The sequence below is a fragment of the Xiphophorus hellerii genome, chromosome 9 (genome assembly GCF_003331165.1).
Source record: "Xiphophorus hellerii strain 12219 chromosome 9, Xiphophorus_hellerii-4.1, whole genome shotgun sequence".
NCBI classification, from domain to species: Eukaryota; Metazoa; Chordata; class Actinopteri; order Cyprinodontiformes; family Poeciliidae; genus Xiphophorus; species Xiphophorus hellerii.
Genome location: NC_045680.1, coordinates 30,190,206 through 30,214,114, shown reverse-complemented (window position 1 = coordinate 30,214,114; position 23,909 = coordinate 30,190,206). Strand labels below are relative to the sequence as shown.

The 23,909-nt window shown below is 47.6% G+C and overlaps 1 protein-coding gene and 1 long non-coding RNA gene across 7 annotated transcripts; one reads left to right on the top strand and one right to left on the bottom strand.

Moving 5' to 3' along the window:
• Positions 1–157: 157 nt before the first annotated feature.
• On the top strand, positions 158–23,793 carry LOC116725333 (apoptosis-stimulating of p53 protein 1-like). Of its 6 annotated transcripts, XM_032571290.1 has the most exons (23): positions 158–388; positions 461–826; positions 8,359–8,506; positions 8,866–8,973; positions 9,163–9,209; positions 13,429–13,524; positions 13,998–14,054; positions 14,131–14,251; positions 14,320–14,399; positions 14,536–14,703; positions 15,389–15,529; positions 16,021–16,088; positions 19,016–19,194; positions 20,362–20,580; positions 20,656–20,838; positions 20,920–21,070; positions 21,483–21,520; positions 21,597–21,922; positions 21,996–22,133; positions 22,289–22,422; positions 22,528–22,694; positions 22,770–22,969; positions 23,066–23,793. In XM_032571290.1, the coding sequence occupies exons 2-23, from the start codon at positions 818–820 to the stop codon at positions 23,105–23,107; spliced, it is 2,820 nt and encodes a 939-aa protein (XP_032427181.1). In that variant the 5' UTR covers positions 158–388; positions 461–817; the 3' UTR covers positions 23,108–23,793. The 6 variants fall into 6 exon arrangements, with proteins under 6 accessions (XP_032427181.1, XP_032427183.1, XP_032427182.1 ...); XM_032571292.1 differs by lacking the exon at positions 461–826; XM_032571291.1 differs by having other exon boundaries at positions 158–826; positions 19,019–19,194.
• Positions 11,312–19,009, bottom strand: LOC116725337 (uncharacterized). The gene is made up of 3 exons (XR_004340385.1): positions 17,998–19,009; positions 16,145–16,154; positions 11,312–11,322 (listed from the first exon to the last, which is right to left on the bottom strand). It is a non-coding gene; the product is annotated as an uncharacterized LOC116725337 (long non-coding RNA).
• Positions 23,794–23,909: the final 116 nt, after the last annotated feature.

Here is a 23,909-nt window from a genome sequence, read left to right as displayed (position 1 = left end):
GGAGATGATCCCAGTCAATGGGAGGAAAGCCACACTGAGCAGCAAGCGAGATTTTAATCGAGTGTTGTGACGTAGGAAGGATTTAGTTTGAAGCTAAACAGTTAGCTTACTAGGTAAATCCCCCTGGATGCTGGTTGTCGCTGTGCTGGCCTCCAATGAACACCAGAGGGCGACACAGGACTATAACCAGCTGAACTCATCCATCATCCCAGAACCAGGTCCAGAACGGTTCTGATGGGTCAGAACCAGCAGGTCACCCTGGTTGGCAGCAGCATCATCATACTGAGGGGTGATCTGATGAAGGAACGTCTCTCAGCTAACAGCGCCAACTTCTCCATGTGTTCAGCAGGATGATACACGAGCAGAACCACCCGGACCGGAACATCAGGTATTAGAACCTCGTGCTGAAAGCCGCCGCCTTTTATACCACAATAAATAAAAACGGAATAATAAATTTCAGCCGCAGCTGCTGGCTCTGCCGGCAGAGGGCGCGCTGATCAGCAGCATCGATCCGCGATCGATACTTCCCTGGGTTTCTGTAGCCTTCCTCTTGGGGAGGAAGAAGAGGCGTGTTCGGAATCCTGACCCATTTAGGCCCAGAAGGTCCTGCGGCTGCTGTGGGTTCGGAACACCGAACTGGGTCATTCCTCCGGTCAGTAAAAGCTGGAGCGGCGGTCCGGGCGGATCGAGAGGGAGCGGCTCCGGAAGGAAGGAAGGGAGGGTTCGGGTATCTGGTTCGGTTCGGGACCCAAACTGGACGCGGGAAAAGGAGTCTGGAAACGGAGAGGAGGAACTGATTCCCACCGCAGCGGCAGAAATGTTACCGGTAAGTTTCCCCTTCGGTTCCGACCGACTGACGGAAACTAACGGAAACTAACGGGAGGTAACGGAAACTAACGGGAACTAACGGAAACTAACGGGAACTAACGGGAACTAACGGAAACTAACGGCTGGGTAGATCCGCCGCTGCTGGAACAGAACCAGAGTCTCTGCATCTGTTAATGCAGTACTGTGGCCCCTAGGGACCCCCGGCCGTCTAGTACCAGCAGGTGTCCGGGTTCTGGGCCCCAGTGTGGCACACCGCCCAGGGTGTCTCAGTCTGTGGGCGGCACCGGCTCTTCATTTAAATAATATAGTTTAATGATTAAAGGAGCATTTCTTCCATCTTCATCACCACAGAATGAACTCAAATACGAGCAGAAGGGTCCAAAGTGGGTCTGGGGGCCATTTGTGGCCCCATTATGGCTGACATTTAGACCACCAGCACATAAAGCAGAAAAGCCTTTTTATCATTTTTTAGTATCGCTTTCTTCAAACTTAAATCTTCTTATTAAAAGTTGGAACGTTTTCTCACCAGCTCCACCAGTCCTCCCAGTTAAAGCTGCTTCCTGACTGGGAATGAACCCAGAGCCTTCCAGGAGTTTCCTCCAGGACTCAGGGGACGCTCTCTGCTGTCCCCGTCTCTCTGCTGTCCTCTGTTTCTGTGTTTGTCCATGGATGTTTGATTCAGAGAGATTTCTCATTGCAGATTATCTTGAATTTATCCGTGGAGCACTGATCCTCTGTGACATCACCACTGTGACATCACCACTGTGACATCACCACAGTGACATCACAGGGTCAGCTCCTGTCTCTGAGAGCCTGATGCCAACATGGTTCACATCCGTCCAGCTACATGACATCCAGACTAAATTAAAACCCAACCAGAACTTTCTGCTTGCAGCTGCCGAGTCACTGAATTTAATGCTGAGTCAGTGATTGCTATGGCGATGGCAGCAGGGACGTGGGGGGCCAAGGGAGAAACTCTTTACGTTTACTGTAAGAGAGCGGCTTGACTTCCTGTTTCCTGTCTAGTGGCAGAGAGAGGAAACGTTAAAGATCCGGTTTTTAATGGCTAGAATTAGCTTTTTATGCTAACTACTGGTGAACTGCTGCGGGTCCTGATGGCATACTTGGACGTGTCCTCAGAACCAGTGTTGTATAGTAACGAAGTAAAAATACTTCACTACTTTACTTAAGTACATTTTGGAGTACTTCATACTTTCCTGGAGTATGAAAATGTTTGATGACTTTCACTTTTACTTCACTATATTTCCGAACTCAATTGCGTACTTTTACTCCGATACATTTTCAATGTGTGGTTTAGTTACTCGTTACAAAAAAGCGAGAGAGAGAAACGAAGTGTTTTGACCCCACCTACTGATTAGCAAGCAGGCTACCGAACAAAGTCGTAGCCTGCTTGCCTGGCTTGTTCATCACCTCCAATAGGATACACCTGTTTCGCTTCTCCCATTGTTGGGGAAATCAGAAATCGGAACACCTTGCATCGGGTGGGACGGTGGGTCGAACAGAGAAGAGTGCTGCCCGCACTGACGCGGCTCAGGGATTACGTGACACGCAGCGCCGTGCCCTATAATCCACTGTAAGCTATGTAATGTGTTTTGAGGCAATTGACCAAAATCCCGGACAATTTTTAAATTCCCCCCGGACATCTTTTTAGGTCTGAAAAGTAGGACATGTCCGGGAAAAAGAGGACGTCTGGTCACCCTAGTTCAATGGGGGACAGAAGCCATAGCGATAGCAATTTAGACTAAATTTAACGAATATAGGAAAGGCATGCAAGTTCAAAACCACAAACCATTAACATGTGCTACTCTTTAAAACTGGAACAATTTATTAGCAGGTTTCATTTTGCCTGCACTTGGTTGGGTACATTATTTTAAGTTTATTTGACAAGTTTACCAAGATATAAGAAATGTCATTCAAACTTGCCTTGTTTTACTTTTTACTTGTACTTTTCATTACATTACTTGAGTACATCCATTTTTACAGTAATTTCCATACTTAAGTACAAGAAGTTTCAGATACTTTAAGACTTTTACTCAAGTAACATTTCAGTCAGTGACTTCGACTTTTACCAAAGTCGTATTTTGGAGAGGTACTTGTACTTTTACTTGACTCTGAGATTCCAGTACTTTATACAACACTGCTCAGAACGTGTTCTGGGGAGCTGGCAGCAGTGCTGACGGACATCTTCAACCTGTCCCTGGCCCGCGCTGCGGTACCGACCTGCTTCAAGTCTACCTCCATCGTCCCAATCCCCAAGAATCCCAACCCAACCAGACTCAGTGACTACCGCCCGGTAGCCCTTACCCCCATCATTACCAAGTGCTTGGAGCGGCGGGTCCTAGCACACCTCAGATCCTGTCTCCCCCCCCACACTGGACCCCCACCAATTAGCATACAGGCAAAACAGGAGCACAGAGGATGCAGTCTCTATAGCACTGCACTCTGTCCTTTCTCACCTGGACAGTAAGAACACTTACGCCAGACTGCTGTTCTTAGATTTTAGTTCAGCATTCAACACTGTCATCCCATCACAACTCATTACCAAACTCACAGACCTCGGCATCAGTCCACTCATGTGTAACTGGTTGCTCAACTTCCTGACCAGTCGACCTCAACATGTCCGGCTGGACAACCACTTCTCATCCACCATCATCATAAACACCGGAGTGCCACAAGGCTGTGTGATGAGTCCCTTCCTCTACTCCCTCTTCACCTACGACTGCAGACCTGTCCATGGCTCTAACGCCATCATCAAGTTCGCAGACGACACCACGGTGATCGGCCTCATCAGAGATAATGACGAGGCCGCTTACAGGGAGGAGGTAGACCGTCTGGCTGAGTGGTGCGACAAAAACCACCTGCAGCTGAACACCGAGAAGACCAAGGAGCTTATCGTGGACTTCAGGAGGAACGCTGACCCACATCCACCCATCCACATTAAGGGGACAGTGGTGGAGCGTGTGGACACCTTTAAGTTCCTGGGAGTCCACATCTCCAAGGACCTGACTTGGACGACCAGCTGCTCCAAACTCATTAAGAAGGCGCATCAGTGCCTCTTCTTCATGAGGACCCTGAGGAAGAACCACCTGTCCTCAGAGATCCTCAGGAACTTCTACCGCTGCACCATTGAGAGCATCCTCACCAACTGTATTACAGCTTGGTACGTAGGCCTGTCACGATAGCAAATTTTGCTGAGCGATTAATTGTCTCAAAAAATTATTGCGATAAACGATAATATTGTCTGAAGACCTTTTTACACTGATTTAATGGAAATGACGTAATAATGCATGTGATTTCCTGCCAAAGATAGATACACTTTATTTTCAAAAGAATATTTAACACTGGAACTGATAAACAAAATAAACAAAACAACCAAAAACAAAAATAAAATGGATTCTCAGTCTCCATTAACAAAAAATGTACTTGATTAAAACTAAACAACATAAAGCCAAAGTGGAAATAAATACTGCATTCAACCAAAAGATTATGAAGTCTGTATATTATGTTGCCCTTCAGTAATAATTAGATTTAAATAGAGAAGATGGGCACATCGACTACCTGATGCAATAATTCACACTACATGATTTTTTGCTCCTATTTTTCCCCTTACAACAATCTTAGATCGTTGGTCTTTCTAAGATTGTGTGGTGTGTTACGGTAGATCTTCGTTATGAGGGGCCGTTTAGGACAAAATTTACGTTTTGTCTCTCACACACTACCAAAAAGTCTCGCATACTCCAAAAAAGTAGCCACGCACACTCCAAAAAATTACGTTTTGTCCCTCACACACTACCAAAAACTCTCGCATACTCAAAAAAATTACATTTTGTCTCTCACACACTACCAAAAACTCACGCATACTCAAAAAAATAGCCATGCACACTCAAAAATTACTCACGCACATTCAAAAAATACTCAAATTGCGTATACACACACTACTAAAATGTCACACACACACACACAAACGTTAACTTTCTCGCTCACATACACTGCTAACAGCTCGCACATTCACAAACGTTAACTTTCTCGCACACATACACTGCTACCAGCTCGCGCACATACACACAAACGTTAACTTTCTCGCTCACATACACTGCTAACAGCTCGCACACACACAGACGTTTATCTCTCACATACACAAGACTAAAGTTGAACACACACACAGTACTAAGACTCGTTTTATGTATGTGTGAGAGCAAGACTTTTTATGAATGTGTGAGAGCGACACTCTTTTTGAATGTGTGAGAGCGACACTCTTTATGAATGTGTGAGAGCGAGACTCTTTATGAATGTGTGAGAGTTGTCACGGAAGAGGCGGGGCATAATTTTTGGATCAAACTGCGCATGCGTAGATCCTAAACTATAAGTTTCGATTGTTGACTCACTGTATGTTCTATTACTTAGTATATTTGTGCTTTTAAATATATATAGAACGTTTAACTTTCTTGTAGATTAAATGTGCTATAGAAATAAATGAATCTGATTGATTGATTAAAAATAGCAAAATTGCTGTAGTACAATCTGTCCACTGGGTGCCAGTATTACAGGAATTATTAACCGGCGCCAACTAGTGCCGAAGAAGAAAGAGTTTGCTATACCGAACATGGCTAACTCTAATTCGAAACGAGAGAGAATTGGTCAGGCAGCTGCCATTTTAAACACCATTCTATCTTCTCCGGAGGCAACCAGCACTTTGACAGGCGCATTAAACGATTCAACGACTGCCCGCAGTGCTACAATCTGGCACCCAGTGGACAGATTGTACTACAGCAATTTTGCTATTTTTAATCAATCAATCAGATTCATTTATTTCTATAGCACATTTAATCTACAAGAAAGTTAAACGTTCTATATATATTTAAAAGCACAAATATACTAAGTAATAGAACATACAGTGAGTCAACAATCGAAACTTATAGTTTAGGATCTACGCATGCGCAGTTTGATCCAAAAATTATGCCCCGCCTCTTCCGTGACAACTCTCACACATTCAAAAAGAGTGTCGCTCTCACACATTCAAAAAGAGTCTCGCTCTCACACATTCAAAAAGAGTCTGGCTCTCACACATTCATAAAAAGTCTCGCTCTCACACATACATAAAACGAGTCTTAGTACTGTGTGTGTGTTCAACTTTAGTCTTGTGTATGTGAGAGATAAACGTCTGTGTGTGTGCGAGCTGTTAGCAGTGTATGTGAGCGAGAAAGTTAACGTTTGTGTGTGTGTGTGTGACATTTTAGTAGTGTGTGTATACGCAATTTGAGTATTTTTTGAATGTGCGTGAGTAATTTTTGAGTGTGCGTGGCTATTTTTTTGCGTATGCGTGAGTTTTTGGTAGTGTGTGAGAGACAAAACGTAATTTTTTGGAGTGTGCGAGGCTATTTTTTTGGAGTATGCGAGAGTTTTTGGTAGTGTGTGAGAGACAAAACGTAATTTTTTGGAGTGTGCGAGGCTACTTTTTTGGAGTATGCGAGAGTTTTTGGTAGTGTGTGAGAGACAAAACGTAAATTTTGTCCTAAACGGCCCCTCATACTTCGTTGCCGCTCCGATCTAAATCAGGGGGAGCTTAACGCAGCCTGTTGAATGTGACAGGCAGCCAATCAGAAAGCGCGGATTCTCCTCCTGCTTTCTGAGGGGAAATTACGGAGGGGAATCCCAAACAGCTGACACGGCGCAACCCGAAGTCCAGCGGACATTGGAGATGATATGTGGAAACAACATTAATGTTTATTCAACATGCAAAGAATATAGAAATGACAAGAGGAGGAGTTGGAGCGAAATTGCTACCGCAGTTGATAAACCCGGTAACTTTTCAGCTGTTCTTCGTTAACGTGACGTAAATAAGTTATAATGATTTTCATTCAGTCAGGACTTTACGCTGACACTAGCCACATGCATTGCAGGTAGATTGTAGTAAAGCATTGATTAATGCCTGGTTTTAAAATTAGTTCACTGAACTTGTAGCCATTATTTTGTGCCCATTGTTGGACACCACACGGCAGGAACGAATCCGATGGAACCGTTATACCTAGGATTTCTGTCGACTAATGTATGGGTCTGTCAGGTTTTGAAAATGGGCCGACAATCGGCCGACAGCTCTAAGATCGTGTAGTGTGCGCTGGGCTTTACACTGAGGAAATGAGGAAGGGGGGAGTCAGTGGAGAGAACCGGAGTTTAGCCTTTTTTCATTCAGTGTCATTAACAGAAAGAGAAAAAGGCCGGAAGAGACGATAATGCCGATAATTAAAATGACGTCGATAGTTTTAATTGATCCTACGATTAATCGATTTATCGCGACAGGCCTATTGGTACGGGAACTGCTCTGTCTCCGACCGGCAGGCGCTGCAGAGGGTGGTGAAAACTGCCCAGTATATCGCCGGGGCACCGCTCCCTGCCATCAAGGACATCTACAGGAAGCATTGTTTGAAAAGGGCCGGGAAAATCACAAAGGACTCCACTCACCCAGCACACACACTCTTTTCCCTCCTGCCCTCTGGGAGGCGCTACAGAAGCCTACGGACCAGAACCACCAGGCACCGGAACAGCTTCTTTCCCACAGCTGTCACGCTTTTGAACGCCTCCTGACATAAAACATAAACTATAAGGACTGTACTCCCCTATCCTCTCATACAACAATAACACATGGACTATCCTCACACACACACACACACACACACACACACCCACACACACACACACACACACATCACGGACTGTTTTCTTCACACACACATACAACCTGTACATTTTATCTGCCATTATTTATCTATAGTCCATTCCCTAACATTCTTATATATTCTGTATAATCTGTATAATCTGTGCATATAGCTCCCATATTTATATTTATACACAATATCTATATCTCTTGCTATAACCCCTTATAGTCCATATAGATAGTCTTGTACATCTGTAAATAAATATTTATATCTTGTAGAGCACTTCTGGATAGATGCAAACTACATCTCGTTGCTTGTACTTGTGACAGTGCAATGACAATAAAGTTGAATTCTATTCTATTCTATGCTTTTATTTTGGTAGGTTTCTTGTGAACGTAGCTATGGTGATGAACCTCAGATCTACATGAAACATTTAATGGCAGAAAAAAGGATGCAAAGGTTTAATGAGGTTAATAACTGGGACTGAAGGTTAAATGTTTATGGATCTGTGATCAGGAAACAATGAATTATTATTGGTTCCTGTTTACCTCGTTACGTTGGCGGATGATGCACTGAAAAAAGAGAACAGCCGATCCAACGTAAATATATCTCTCTAATTGGTCAGAAGTTATCAAATTAAGTTTATCCAAGTTAATTTATTGGTTTTATGAAGTTGTCAAGTTAAGCAAATGTAAATAAAGTATTTTTGACAATTAAAATTAAACTATGACTTTAAAGTATGAATACTTCTGGACCAGACAGCAGGTTGGATCCTGATTGGTTCCTGGTCTGTGATGATGATTTTTATTATCTGTTACTGATCAGCCAATCAGACCTTGTGTTTCCATGGTTACAGCTGATCCTGACGGTTTACCTCAACGACACCCAGCAGATGCTAACCGAGGTCCCTGTTACCACGGCAACCCGAGTGACAGACGTGGTGGAATTCTGCAAGGAGGCAGGCGAGTCCGAGTGCCACCTCGCCGAGGTCTGGAATGGACACGGTGAGTGGAACCGGGCCAGAACCGGGTCGGAACCAGGACCGGTCCAGAGCTTCAGGCACATGGCGGTCTGTGGGACGTTCCTCTGTTTGCGCTTGGATCAGGGGTCCAGGTCCAGGTTCAGGTTCTGGTTCTGGTTCTGCTGCAAATGTTTTGTAACTTTTCAGCAGCCATATTTCTGTCAATAACTTGAATATTAATAAAACTGGAAATTATGTCACTGATAACAGAAAAATATAGTTATATGTGAAATAATCTTCCAGTTTATTTAGCCTGATCGGGTCCATCAGAACCACATCAGAACCTCAGAGCGTGGATCAGTCTGCTGCCTCCAGGAAGTGACGCCATCTTGTCTTCCTCAGAGCGTCCGCTCCCTCAGGAGCTGCTGCTGCTGGATCTGCTGAACGCCTGGGGGGCCCAGAGGCCCGAGGTCCGCTACTACCTCAGACACCGCCCCCTGTGGCCACCAGGTAGAACTGCAACACCAAACTCACCTGGTAGAAAACTGCAGGTTGAGGTTTTATAGTGAGTTTTGGAAACAGCAGCCCATTCTGGGGCCGGGTGGTCGGGTCGGCACCAGGGTCAGTACTATCAGGTCACATGACTCATCAGGCCCTCGTCCTTTGAGTGTGAATGACATTTTGTTGTTTGTTCTGCAGGAAGCCCGCCGGCCTCGGATCAGAACCGGACCTCAGAGAGCGATGAGGTAAGTGGGCCGTGTTCTCCGCTCCAGAACCAGCAGCTTAAAGTCTGTCCACCAACAACCAGAACGCTGCAAACACAACAGAACCTCTTGATGGTTCTGGATCTGTTTGCTCTGACACCAGCCTGCAGCTCCATTAGAACCCAGCAGGCTGCACCAGAACCAGAACCATCCCAGAACCAGAACTTGTGCAGGTAGAGCCAGAGGGATGATCAGAACCCGATCGTCATGACGGTTTGTGTGGACTAGTTAAAGTAAAGCTGTGAGTGAAGGAACCTGCTTTAGTTCTAGAGTTGAATCGGACTCGGTCAGAACTGGTAGAGTCTGGACTGAAGGCGGATCAGAACCTAAAAATAAGTGTGTGAGACAGTCATACGTGTGTGTGTGTGTGTGTGTAATCCTGGATTAGTGACGGTCATCATTATACGGCTCCGGCACTAAGTGGTTGTGATCAAACCGGGTCTGGACTGGACCGGACCGGACTGGACTGCTGAGGACGGTCTGGTCTCTGAGTCACTCAGTAGAAACAGCCAGCTCCTCTTCCTCCTGTTCCTCCTCTTCCTCCCCCATGTTGAACCTCGGCTGCTGCAGTGACCCGGTTCTGATCCGGTCGGGTCGGTCAGTGAAGGCAGGATTATCCTGGACCATGACATAACCGGGCTAAGAGGATTGTCTGAAAGCTCCTCCTCTTCCTCCTCTTCCTCTCACCTTCCAGAGTCTCCGTCTCCCCAGGTACCAGAACCGAGTGTCAGCAGCAGAACCGGGCCGCTGCAGGTGAGTTCTGATGGTTTATTAGTTGAACAGAACCTGCATCCTGGAATGGAGAAATTTTGACCTGTAGCCTGAGATCAGGTCAGGACGGGGACAGGTCTGTTGGACATGCAAGACATCCGTCTCCATGGCGACGCCATGAGACGCAGCGGCTGTGTGTTTAATGGGATGTTGTAGCTTTAAGAAGACGCCTGCAGCTTTAAATGACATCAGGTGTGAGGGGGCGGGGCCTCACAGGAAGCAGGAGGATGATGTCAGTGTCCGACCCGACCCGCACCAGAACCAGGCCAGCCTGGGCTCAGCAGAACCAGAACCAGACTTTTTATCAACAAAGCAGATTAGCAGTTAGCAGCTAGTGGTTAGCGGCTAGTGGTTAGCAGTTAGCGGCGAGTGCAGCGGTTAAATGTATTTACATAAAAATGAAAAAGAACTGTTCAGACCAAAAAATTCAGTTCATCTGTAACAACAACCAGATTATTCTGGACCCAGAACCGGGCTAAACTGTTGATCCGGTCCAGATTCCAGTTCCGATCCGGTCCAGAGTATCCTCCACCATTTCTCTGTCAGTTTTTCTGATCTAACCACATCCTGGACCAGCAGAACGAGGGACCGGCTCGTCTGTCCTGCAGCGTGACGCAGCCGGCGGGACGCTCCCTCTGCTCTTCGCTCTGCCAGCATCATCTTCCTCTTCAGGCACATCTGGAGGGGGCGGGGCCAAGCCGGCTCTGCTGCAGTAGAGAGAGAGAGGAGCCGGGCGAGAGACGGCGGAGGGGGGGCGGGGGGGGGGTGTCGCAGCAAAGAGCTGCAGCAGGACGAGGAGAGAAACAGAACATGCTGGTTCTGACCCGGTTCCCACAACAGAACTCGTCAAGAAGAGTGTATCTGAGGTAGACCTGAGCTCGACACCAGACAAAGTCCTGGTCTGGTCCGGTTTCCCCTGCCGGACCGGACCGGCCGGGACCATGGAGTGGAACGAAGTGGACCTGGTGCAGGAGTTCACGGTGGAAGGACAATGCAGCAAGATCAAAGTCCGTTCCTGCAGGATCACCTGGGACAGCCTGCAGGTACCGCAGCTGGGCTGGGCCGGGCCGGGCCGGGCCGGCGGAACCAGCAGGGTTCTGCTGAACATCACAACACATCGACTACACCGGCCCAACTTCTACTGGCTCCACCAAGACGAGGAGCTCAGCAGAACCAGACAGGGTTCTGGAGGGCTCTGGACATTCTAGAGGTTCTGGAGGGTTCTGGAGGTTCTAGAGGTTCTGAAGGGTTCTGGAGATTCTAGAGGTTCTGGATATTCTAAAGGTTGTGGAGGTTCTGAAGGGTTCTGGAGGTTCTGGACATTCTAGAGGTTCTGGAGGGTTCTGGAGGTTCTAGAGGTTCTGAAGGGTTCTGGAGATTCTAGAGGTTCTGGATATTCTAAAGGTTGTGGAGGTTCTGAAGGGTTCTGGAGGTTCTGGAGATTCTAGAGGTTCTGGATATTCTAAAGGTTGTGGAGGTTCTGAAGGGTTCTGGAGGTTCTGGAGATTCTAGAGGTTCTGGAGATTCTAGAGGTTCTGGATATTCTAAAGGTTGTGGAGGTTCTGAAGGGTTCTGGAGGTTCTAGAGCAGGGCTGCTCAATACGTGGATCGCAGAAGGTTCTGAGTCGATCTCGGCAGCAGGTGACAAACTGAACGGCGCCAAGAGGCTGAGACCAGAACTTCCTCTTCTGACGCGCTTATCAAAATATTCACTAAGATCCTAAACGTTTGTAGCTTCATTAAAGAATAATCATTTTTTTAAAATCAACAAAACGTGTTAAAATTAATCATCTCAGTAATTATTGTTTCAACAAGGTGTTGCACAATTCAGTGCCTTTTGGTTCAATAAAAAAATAAAAAATAAAAAAAAGCGACTCAGAGACCAACTGACAGCAGAGCAGGAGTTTAAATCGGCTGATCAACCGTCGCTGTGTTCAGGGAGCGATTATTAATAATCGAGAAATAAATATCAAGCCTGGAAACTTGATATCGTAACGGACTGAATGTTATGTTTTTAACTAATCTTTGCTCGTCTTGGTTGCCACGGTAACAGGTGTGCATAAACTACAAAGAGAGAGAGAGTAAAAAGGTAGGAGTGGTTTTGAGTTGATCACCTGTTCAGGTTATTTTACCTTTGTTTCCCTTTGCTGTGGCTCATTACAGCCACTGTAGTTTCTAAACGTTGGACTAATTACCTCGTTCGTTTGTGAGTTTACGTCATTCACAACAAACATCAAATAGAACAAATATATTTCATAAAATGTTAACAAACAAATGGCTTCTACCGCGATAATTATGTGAAATTAAATTAATTATATCCCAACTTCAGAAGATTTGCCTTTACCTTTACAGAGCTCTTTGGTTCCTCCTATCAGTCTGTAGCTTCTCATATTGAGGTCAAAGTTCAGATCTACCATAACTGACTGACACCTGCTGGCCTCAGGTTTGCAACCAGCTTGTGACTGAGAAACCAGTAACCTGCTCCCAGTGACAGAGTCTCACTGAGGAAGAAACTGCATCAGGTTTTCTATCACTTTAATATTTCTGCTATAACTGATGGATATATAAAATAAGTCAATAGAGTTTAATTTACAATTTTTATGTCTTCGTGTCATGAGGTAGATCTCAGCCGGCTGGTGAGAGAAAAAGTAGATCTTGGTCTCATAAAGTTTGGGTCCCCCTGTTCTGGTTCTAGAGGTTCTGAAGGTTCTGGAGGGTTCTGGAGATTATAGAAGTTCTGGTGTTTCTAACCACTAATGTGCTAAACAAAAATCTTCATGACGTTCATGAAGATGGGAAACATCTTGAGGCAAAAAATGTTTTAAGAGGCTCAAATATGTCGGCCATCTTGAAAAATGGCCTTCATCAAAAAATTGTAGTGACTGATGGGGAAATATGAAAAACATCAGAGCTGAGGGGTTAGCATGCCTATGCTTTACCACTAGAGGGAAGTAAAGAGTAGCTCCTCTGGCTAACCGCTAACAGATCTGAGCCGGTTGAAGCTGTAGCAGGAAGGTGAAGTTCAATGGCCAGGTGCTTCACCTGCAGAACCTTTAACCTGTTCATGCTGCCATCGCATGCTGGCCAAAGCGACTGTTTTCATCAGTGCTACTGCTCCCATGAACACCAGGGAATCACTACGGTAACCAGTGACTCAGCATATTTAGAGCCAACTTGTTCTGCAGTTACTGCAGAAAGCCTTCACTTTTAATGATCAGACAGGAAAAGTTTTCCCAAACCAAACCTTCTTCTGCTCTGGAGACACTGTTACCATGCCCTTTACTGTGTGTGTGTGTGTGTTACCATGCCCTTTACTGTGTGTGTGTGTGTTACCATGCCCTTTACTGTGTGTGTGTGTGTGTGTGTTACCATGCCCTTTACTGTGTGTGTGTGTGTGTGTGGGTGTGTGTGTGTGTGTGTGTGTGTGCAGGTCCCGCAGGTGGAGCTGACCCTTTCTGAGCTCCAGGAAATGGCCACCAGGCAGCAGCAGCAGATCGAGGCGCAGCAGCAGATGCTGATGGCAAAGGTAACAGCAGCAGCAGCGAGTGCCAACAGCTCCTCCGGTTTTTGTGGAAATTTACGCAAAATCAAAAGATTCCTGCCATTTTTTTTTATGTATAGCTGTGATTTTTTTTTAATTTTATGAATTTTCTGAATAAATGTTGAAGATCATCAGCTTGAAGTGATGCTACCTCCCACCTGCAGGTGTCAGTATCTGGCCTGTCCATGTGGCGAGTTACAGAAATCAAGTTATTTAACTTCTATAGAGAAATAAAAATGTTTCTCTTCTGTGTGCAGATTGTTGGAGTTTAATGTGGAAAAGTTTGATCAGAAATTTGTTTTTATTTTGACTTATCTAAAATAAAAACATAGTGAGATTTAATATCCTGGACAGACTTACAGTAAATACTGTTCAGTGTAGTGTTCTGGAGCTCTGAGGAACCAGAACCAGAACCACAACCGGACCAGCAGTACCTTCATGACTCTCCTCTGTTTCAGGAGCAACGGCTGCGGTTCCTTCAGCAGGGCAGCAGAACCAACACAGGACACTCACAGGTAGGCCCACATGTTCCCCCACATGTCCCCCCACATGTTCCCCCACATGTTCCTCCAGCTCTTTGTCTCTCTGCAGGCGGAGGCGGAGCAGCTGCAGCGCCTCAAGGAGCGGGTGGAGAGCCAGGAGGCGAAGCTGAAGAAGATCCGCGCCATGAGAGGCCAGGTGGATTACAGCAGGCTGATCAACGGGAACCTCAGTAAGACAAACAGCAACGATCATCAGCCAGCCGATCGTCACTCTGAGCTCTACTGCTTCTGTCTGCAGCCGCAGAGATCCACCATGTGAGCAGCTTGTTCCAAGAGAAGCAGGACGAGCTGCAGGCCGCCGTCAGCAGGGTGGAGCAGGTAGGGGGCGCTGCAGCAGGTGGGGGCGCTGTAACAGCATGAATTTGTTCCTATTAGAATCAAGCAGCTGCTGCTTTGATGCGTTTTAGCCTTTTCTTGCTCTTCATCGTCCTCTCGTCTTCCTCCTGGTGTTCAGCTGACCCAGCAGTTGGAGGACCTGAGGAGGGGCCGGCTCCAGCTGCAGAGCGACGCCCAGAGGCTGGCGGACACCTCTGGGTCCCCAGTGGGACCCGGCGCCCAGAAGGGCTCCTTGTTATCCGGCTCTGCTGGCGTGGAGCTGAGGAAGCTCTACCAGGAGCTGCAGGTGAGCCCAGGTTCTGATGGGTACTAGGAGCCAGTAGGAGGCGCTGCTGGATTAAATCTGTCTAAAATGAATAAACAAGCGACACCTGGTGTAGCCAGACAGAAAGGAGTCGCGATGGTTCTTCAGAATAAAATACAGTTGAACATTTCATCCATCCATTTTCTTTCCACCCTTGTCCCCAGTGGGGTCAGGAGGAGCTGCTGCCTCTCCAGCTAATGTTTGGGGTGAGGGGCGGGGTCACCTGTCGGGGCGAAGGGCGGGGTCACCTGGACAGGTCGCCAGTCTGTCGCAGGGCAACACAGAGACAGACAGAACAAACAACCACACACACACACACACACACACCTAGGGAGAATTCAGAGAGACCTGACAGTCATGTTTTTGGACTGTGGGAGGAAGCCGGAGAGAACCCACCATGCACAGGGAGAAAGACCCGGGAATCGAACTCAAGACTTTCTTGCTGCAAGACAACAGTGCTGTAATGTACAACTGCGCCACCATGCAGCCAGTTGTACATTTCATGATACTGAAATGTGTTTCAAACTGTGATGATGGTTAGCGCAGGTCGGGGTTATGAGCTTTACGTTGTTTTAACAAATATTGACATCGATTGAAGACTATTGGCCTTAATTTTGTCACTCATGTAGAGGAACTGGTAATGGTACTGGTACCGGCTGTGTTTCAGGCCCGGAATCGTCAGAACCTGGAGCAGAGCGGCAGGCTGGCCCAGAACCAGGAGCTGCTGTCCAAGCGGACGGGTCAGGTGGCGGCCATGGACCGCCGGATCGGAGAGCTGAGGGACCGTCTCCACAGGAAGAAAGCAGAGGTACCGATCTCGTCTCGCACCGCTTCCTGTCTCCCCGTCCTCTCTGACGCCTGTCTCCACTCCAGCTGAGCCAGAATGAGGGCCAGTCCTCCCCCCGGACGATCCCGCAACCCGGCGCTGCCGTCTCCGGCCGAGTGGCGGCCGTCTGCCCGTACGTCCAGACGCCGGCTGATGGGAGGCGCGAACCAGGACGCCCGGCGGACCCTCCGCCCAAAGCTGCACCGCTCAGCCATGTCCGCTCCCTATCAGGTCCTAGTATCTTCACGGTGGACATGGACTCACCTCTAGGCGGGTCGTCTTCACGATGACTGTCCCTCTGTGTCTCCTGTCTCATCTTTCTGTCCCCTCATCTGTCCTGGTGCTACCTTCTGTTGGGACTCCTGGTCTGCCTGTCTCTGGTTGATCCTGGTCGTCCCTGGTTGACTCTGGTTATCCCTATTGAATTTCCACTCTTCCTTAACGTTGTTCTGTTTCTTCTGTTTCCTGTTCAGTCAGCGACGCTCCGTGGCCCAACATCAGCCAGACTGGACCCGACTGGAGGACCTGCAGTCCAGAATCGGTACCGTTTGTTCTTCTGACCCAGACTTGTTCCCTCTGTCTGACTGGAAACCAGACCAGACTAGGGCTGTTGTAAACGAATATTTTAGTAATCGAGTAATCTATCGATTATTCTTACGATTAATCGAGTAATCGGATAAAAAAAATTTATAAAATAAACTATTGGCAAATCTGCAATAACACCAGTTAGTCCAGATCAGTCCAATATCTCCTTTTTGAGCATCCCTAACAGTTAAATGTTTGTAGTTTAGAAAGTTTACTTGTAACAGTAGTTTGCTTTAACCTGAAGAAAAGTTATACTAAGATATTAAATTATATTCAAATAATAAAGTGGCAGGCTCACAAATATGCTTATAAAAATGTCTATACTCCAGCTTTTAGTTTATGTATTTATCTTCAGTGAGTAATACACATACACGTAAAAGAACTAAGTAAACAACTCATTTAACTCTAACATTTTATTGATAATAACGCAATAACATTAAACCTCCAGTAAAGTTTCAAATCAGTAGTACAGCAAATCTCTTGCTTTTTTGTTCTAAAGTTCAAACAGAAAAGATAAATAAAGAAAATACTTGATTTAAAAATAAAACAAGGGGGCGTGCCGTGGTGGCGTAGGGGTTAGCGCGACCCACATTTGGAGGCCTCAAGTCCTCGACGCGGCGGTCGCGGGTTCGACTCCCGGACCCGGCGACATTTACCGCATGTCTTCCCCCCTCTCCCTCCCCCTTTCCTGTCAGCCTACTTCATAAAAAGGGACACTAGAGCCCACAAAAAGACCCCCTGGAGGGGTTACAAAAAAAAATAAAAAAAAAAAAAATAAAACAAGTTTAGACAAAATAGTAAATACTGCATTTTATACAATAAAATCTAAGTCTAAGGTGCAACAAATTCCTTGCTTTTTTCAGTGCTAACACAAAAGAGTAAAAAAATATTCATTAGCTTTAAATAGAAAAGTTAAGGCAAACCAGAGAATACTGCCTTTTATACATTCAAATTATAAGTTTCAAATCTGAGGTAGAATATTTAAAATGCTGTTTGTGAACTCAGCTGCTTGAACAACCGAACATCCTGGAACCCTTTGAACAAAGCTGTCCAACGTGTGACTCTTCAGTTCACTGAAAAGAAGCACAATGTAATGATTATTTGTTTATTCCTTGTTATGAATTAAATATATTTCAAGTGCACTAATTTGGATATTATAACATTTAATATTATTAAGTTGGAATCTGCACTGACAGCTCATCTGCCATGATAGCAGCTTTAGTTTCAGTTTTATTTTATTTATGGATTTAAGGCTTTCATTTATGTGTGAGTTTTGAGGATGCTTTAATTAAAAGCATTATTTTTAACCATCACAGAAAAATCTAAATGCAGTGAAATGTTTTTTTATGTATTGGAAAACAGAATGTAATCTATATGTTAGGAAAAAAATAAACTTACTCAAAATGTAAAGGTTTGAGTTTGTACAGAGTTCTGCAGCCTTAACTAGTCATGATAAAATGCAAAAATGTTGCTATTTTTATTAAAACGATGCTATTATTTATTCTTGATTGCTTAGGTATAAACAAATATAGAATTACTACAAAAAATATTAATCAAAAATTTCTAATTCATACATAACAGTAGCGAGAAGAAAAGACTGTAACTTTTCAGGATGGAAAGACACCAATAAATAAATGCTTTTCAGCTTATGCCTGTAATCTGTTGCTGCGTATTTTTATTAACAAACTTACATTAAGTCCTGCATAATTTCTCTCAGTTCCACCCTCACATACAATTTACACTACACCCGGTTAAGTAACCGCTATGTTTAGATGTAACGTTAGCAAAATAATGTGCCTCAATTTACATCTATAACATGGCAGATTATCACACAACGTAGTTAGCAAAGAGAACATAAACGTTACCTGTTGGCAACCGTGTACGAGTTGGATGCATGTAGCGGGTGTTTTCTCTTCAGATGCTGCAACATTGATGTCGTGCTGTTGTGGTACGCCAATTCTGCTTTGCAGTGGATGCATTGCGCTGTGTTGTCCTTTCTGTTTAGCCTAAAATGTTCCCAAACTTTTGACATTTTTTGTCGCTTTCGGGGTTCTCCTTCTGAGCATTCTCCGGTTCCCTCCATAGCTACAAACTTAGCACATGTGCTCCAGGCGCTAACGGAAGTGGTAGCGTTGTGCAACACAAAAACCCTCCGGCTAGACCAGTGTGCTGCGTATTTAACAGCATTGCTTATTACAATACAATAAATTTAGCGAAGCTTCGAGGCAGATAAATTTCCTCGAGGATTTTTTGTAATCGAGTTACTCGATGAATGTTTCAGCCCTAGACCAGACACACCTGTTTCAGTTCCCTAAGCATTAGGAGAGCGCTGTACCTCTAAACCCCGCCCCACTGGTGATGTCATGGCTTTGTCAGCTTCTGATAGGTTAATTCTCACTCTGCTTCATCGAGGAAGAAGCCGTTCCTCCAGATGTCCAGAGGGACGAAACCTTCGTCACGTCCTGTCTCCTGGACGCTAGGAAGCCTGGCACCTCCATCCCTATTGTAACACACGGTGGTGGTGGCAGCATCATGCTGTGTTGCTAGACAGTCGGGTCCAAATGGGTTTTCTGGTTGGCAGAACTGGAAGGTTCTGTGAGGCAGGACGGCTACAGTCCTGACCCGATTCCAGTGGTTCTGTGAGGAAGAATGGACTCAATCCTGGTGCTAAAGGTTAAAGGTCAACTTTCATGAAATGGTTGAAAAGTTCTGATGATCCAGAACTTTTCTGGATCCAGAACCAGCTTGGTGAACTGGACCTTAACCAGGAAGTTCAGTCCGGTTTCATGTCAGACAGGGAGTATGTAAACATCTGGTCTCAGCTGGTTGATGCATGTAGTAGTTGCTATGGAGATGCAGTGAGTCGGGTTCTGGTCCTCCCAGCAGCTGCGACCATCCGGCTACGGGACGTACCCCAGCGCCGCCCATCAGGCCACCGCCCATCACTGCAGCTCCCTGCCGCGCTCGGCGCCCGGGACGCTGGGCTGGCCCCGCCCCCCCCGCCGCCGCCGCCGGCTCCTCCTCGTCTTCATCGCCGCAGCACGTCCCCAACCAGAACCCAGGTACCGCCCAGAGACGCAGACGGGAAATACTTTGAAATACTAGATTTCTCATATCTACACTTATGGTCTATGAATAATAATATTTCAGGATGTAATTGTGATTGTTGGTTTCTACTAAATATTTTCATGTTTTCATTGTTTTCTATGGATTTCAGAAAATATAAAATTACAATGAAAAATTAACAACAAACAAAATATGAGAAAAACAAATATGTTAAGAAGTTTCTCCTGTAGAGGTCTGTGTTGCAGTGGTTACAAAGGAAGCCTCTGACTGAAGAAGAGGATTCTTAGGGTTCTATTGCAGAACCCTGGTTCTGATGGGAGGAGAGATTTTACTCTCTGGTACCTGCCCAGTCTGTTTAGCTAACAGCTAGCATCTAGCTAACAGCTGGTGTCTAGCTAACTGCTAACCGTTTATCTAACAACTGTACTTTCATTGAGAGAAAGCATTTGCCCAGCAACTAACGTTTAGCTGAGAGCTAGTATCCATCCATCCATCCATCCATCCATCCATCCATCCATCCATCCATCCATCCATCCATCCATCCATCCATCCATCCATCCATTTTCTTCCACTCATCCGGGGTCGCGCCACTGTTCCAGTTCCTCCAGGGGAATCCCAAGGCGTTCCCAGACCAGCAGAGGAACATCGTCCCTCCAGTGTGTCCTGGGTCTTCCCCTCCTCCTGGTGGGACCTGAACTACTCACCCATTTCGGTCGCTTGTATCCGCGATCTCGTTCTTTCGGTCATGACCCAAAGCTCATGACCATAGATGAGGGTGGGAACGTAGATCGACCGGTAAATCGAGAGCTTCGCTTTTTGGCTCAGCTCTCTCTTCACCACGACGGTACAGCTCTGGCTTGACTGGAGACGCTGCACCAATCCGCCTGTCGATCTCCCGCTTCCTTCTTCCCCCATTCGTGAACAAGATCCCGAGATACTTGAACTCCTCCACTTGGGGCAGGACACCCCCCTGACCTGGAGAAGGCACTCTACCCTTTTCCGGCTCAAGACCGTGGCCTTGGATTTGGAGGCACTGATCCTCACTTAGTATTTCACTAAAAGTTAGCATTTGGCTAACAGACAGTGCTTGGATAACAGGCACTGTTTAGCTAACAGCTAGCTAGTCGTGATGTATTGGCAGCTGGTTCTGGTTCTGTGTCCAGGTTCTGTGCTGTCCTCCCCGCTGTCCCTCCAGTCGGAGCGGACCGACCCCCCTCCTGCGGTGGCGGTGCGTCCCTACGTCCCGGAGCAGCCGTCCAGGCCGCAGTCCCCCAGGAAGGGCCCCGCCACCATGAACAGCAGCTCCATCTACAGCATGTACCTGCATCAGCCTCAGGCCAAGAACCCGGGCCCTCTTGGGAACCGGGCCGCCGTCAGGGCAGGTCAGAATCGCCTCGGCGCGGCCGCAGGTCCGATAGGGCTGACCACCCGTCCCACTGTCTGCTCTGTCTCCACAGTCTACGGGAAGCCCGTGGTCCCGTCCCCGTCCCCCGTCCCGCAGGACGAAGCCAGAGACGGCACGGTCCTTCCTCCGCCCGGCATGGACGGCTTCCCTCGTCCCCTCAGTCCCACCAAGCTGACGCCGGTTGGTGGGTTCCCCACTCACACAGGACCTAATGGTTGCCATGGTGATAGGCCCGGTCAGAATGACTGGCGGTTCTGTTGGTTAACTGGGCCTTTATCAGGAAACCAGAGCTTATTCTGGTCTGCTGTCTCCTCAGCCCACTCGCAGCTGCGGTACCAGAACGACGCCGACCTGGAGGTTCTGCGACGCCGTCTCAGCAACGCTCCACGGCCCCTGAAGAAGCGGAGCTCCATCACCGAACCTGAGGGCCCCCAAGGGCCCAACATCCAGAAGCTGCTGTATCAGCGGTAAGTTCAGCGTCTCGGTGGAAACTGTCATCCAGCGGTGGCCCCACGTCAGCTAATGTGTAATAGAGGAGCTAATTGTTAGCTTAGCGTTAATTTACTCGGCTGTTTTGACATCTGTGCCGAAGTTAGGATTAGAATTCTTCACAGAATATTTAACTTCTACTAAATAACGTGCTCGTATAATGCTGCGGCGTTAGCGGAGCTAGGGTTGCAGAGCTAGCGTTAGCAGAGGTACTTTTGACAGAGCTACTTTTGACAGAGGTAGCGTTAGCAGAGCTAGCATTAGTAGAGGTACTTCTGACAGAGCTACTTTTGACAGAGCTAGCGTTAGCGTCTCCAGCATGCGTTGTCCACCTCTGGAATTGGTCCACCTGCTGCAGATCGGGGCTGATGAAGGTGTTTTGTGGTGCAGGTTCAACACGCTGGCTGGAGGCATGGAGGGCGGTTCTGGTAGGACTCGGTTGAGGTTCTGTTGATGTTCCGGACTTGGTCGTTCCAGGGGCTCAGTCGTTCTCCTCTGTTCCAGCGAACCCTTTCTACCAGCCGGACGGGCTCCTTGGAGACGTGGACGGCGTCCATTCAGCCAACGGGAGCATGGACCAGGGAGACAAGGTCGCGCCCAGAGAGGTCAAAGGTCAGGACCTGAGCTCAGAGTCCTGCCGTTCCTCTCCATCCTCTGTTACTTTGGAAACACCCAAAGAGACAGAAAGCACCACCAACCTGCCTCCCTCAACACAACCTGGCTCGCCTCCAGAACCAGAGAGGTCCGAGGTCCAGAACCAGAACCAGGGAGGTGCTGGCTCCGCCCACGGCTCACCTCCAGCACCCGCTGCTCTCCCTTCAGGACCAAAGGTCCATATTGACCCAGACTCCCTCAAGTGCTGCCACCTTGTTACCATGGTCACCAGGTTGCTTGTGTCCGCAGGCGAAGCGGACCAACCTGAAGAAGCCGTCGTCGGAGAGAACGGGTCACGGCCTGAGGGTCAAGTTCAACCCCCTGGCTCTGCTGCTGGACGCCTCGCTGGAGGGAGAGTTCGACCTGGTCCAGAGGGTCATCTACGAGGTACCGCCTGTTTCCACCCAGAGGTTCCTCTGGTTCCGGTCCAAACAATTTGCAGGGACTCAAAGGTTTATTGTTGTTGGAACCACAGAGGCTTCAGGTCTTCTTGCAGGCTGTCCTGACCTCTGACCTCTGACCCTAGTCTCTGGCTCTTGCAGGTGGAGAACCCCAGCATGCCCAACGACGAAGGCATCACTCCTCTTCACAACGCCGTGTGTGCCGGTCATCACCACATCGTCAAGTTTCTGTTGGACTTTGGAGTGAACGTGAACGCGGCTGACAGCGACGGATGGTCAGTTCCTCCTCTGTTCTCCGGACCGCCATCTTGGGGTCATCACATTGTCTCTAGGAGCTGTTAGGGGTCATCAGGGGTCATCTCATGGTCTCCTCCTGTCAGGACTCCGCTGCACTGCGCCGCTTCCTGCAACAGCGTCCACCTCTGTAAGATGCTGGTGGAGTCAGGCGCCGCCATCTTTGCCACCACCATCAGCGACGTGGAGACGGCGGCCGACAAGTGTGAGGAGATGGAGGAGGGCTACAGCCAGTGCTCCCAGTTCCTCTATGGTGGGTGGAGCCGGAGACGTCCAGGTACCGGCGCCGTGCCCGGACTCACCTGTCCTTCCGCTTTGTCCTCCGCAGGCGTCCAGGAGAAGCTGGGCGTCATGAACAAGGGGGCGGCGTACGCGCTGTGGGACTACGTCGCGCGGCGGGACGACGAGCTGTCCTTCGGCGAGGGTGACGCCATCACCGTGCTGCGTCGCCATGACGACACCGAGACGGACTGGTGGTGGGCCAGGCTGGACGACCGCGAGGGATATGTGGCGAGGAACCTGCTGGGGGTGAGACAGCCTTCCCCACTGATGATGAGTCAGAGGTCGGAGTATCTCCTGGCTTTCTCAGGATCATCTTGTAGTGACGTGTTGACCTCTCTGCAGCTGTACCCACGGATCAAACCCAGACAGAGGTCGCTGGCCTGAAGCCCGGCTCCATGAGGAAGAGGAGGGGTGTAGGGTTGGTTCTGAGAGGAAGCAGCAAAGCACATGTTGACCTTCAGCAGCTGAAGGACGGAAACATCTGCCCGCTAATGGCTCTTCCTCTCGGACGGCTCTTGACCTCTGAGGTCCTGGTGGGTCAGAGGAAGCGATGAAGGGCAGAGGAAGATGACCCAGTGTGTGTCAGGTCGGTTGGCCTCTGACCTTTGGGCTGCAGATGGATCAGAATCAGAGGAAGGAAACAGGAAGTGAAGACGACAATTTAATGAAGCGGTCCTTGTCTCCAAAGTTCCCCTGAACTCCAACTGTTCATAAGAGGTTCCGGGTCACATTCAGACTGGGTCAGAACATTGGGTCCGAGTCGTTCTGGGCTTTAGAATATTCTCTGCTGCTTGTTTTCATGCTTTATTCTCCTTAATGTTGCTTTATTTAGCCAAGCTTTGCTTTTCTCATTAGAATCAGTGCAGTCACTGTGGAGACTCTGCTGCCATCTAGTGGACAGTTTTATGTGTGTGTTGGATCAGCGGCTCCACCTGCTGGACTGGATGTGCCTGAATTTTATGTCCACGTTAATATTTTTATTTCACAAGCATTTTGTTTCCAGACGCTGCTTTATGACCAGTTGAGCTGCATTATTAAAGTCAAATGAAAGATTAATAATTGTGTTTAAACCTCTCACTGATTCTCAGACTTTCAGGCTTTGCTTTAGTGTTTTCTGGTTCTCCAACCTCTTTAAGAAACATTCTGAAAAATCATCCAATATTTATGTCAACACAGCGAGAGAGTT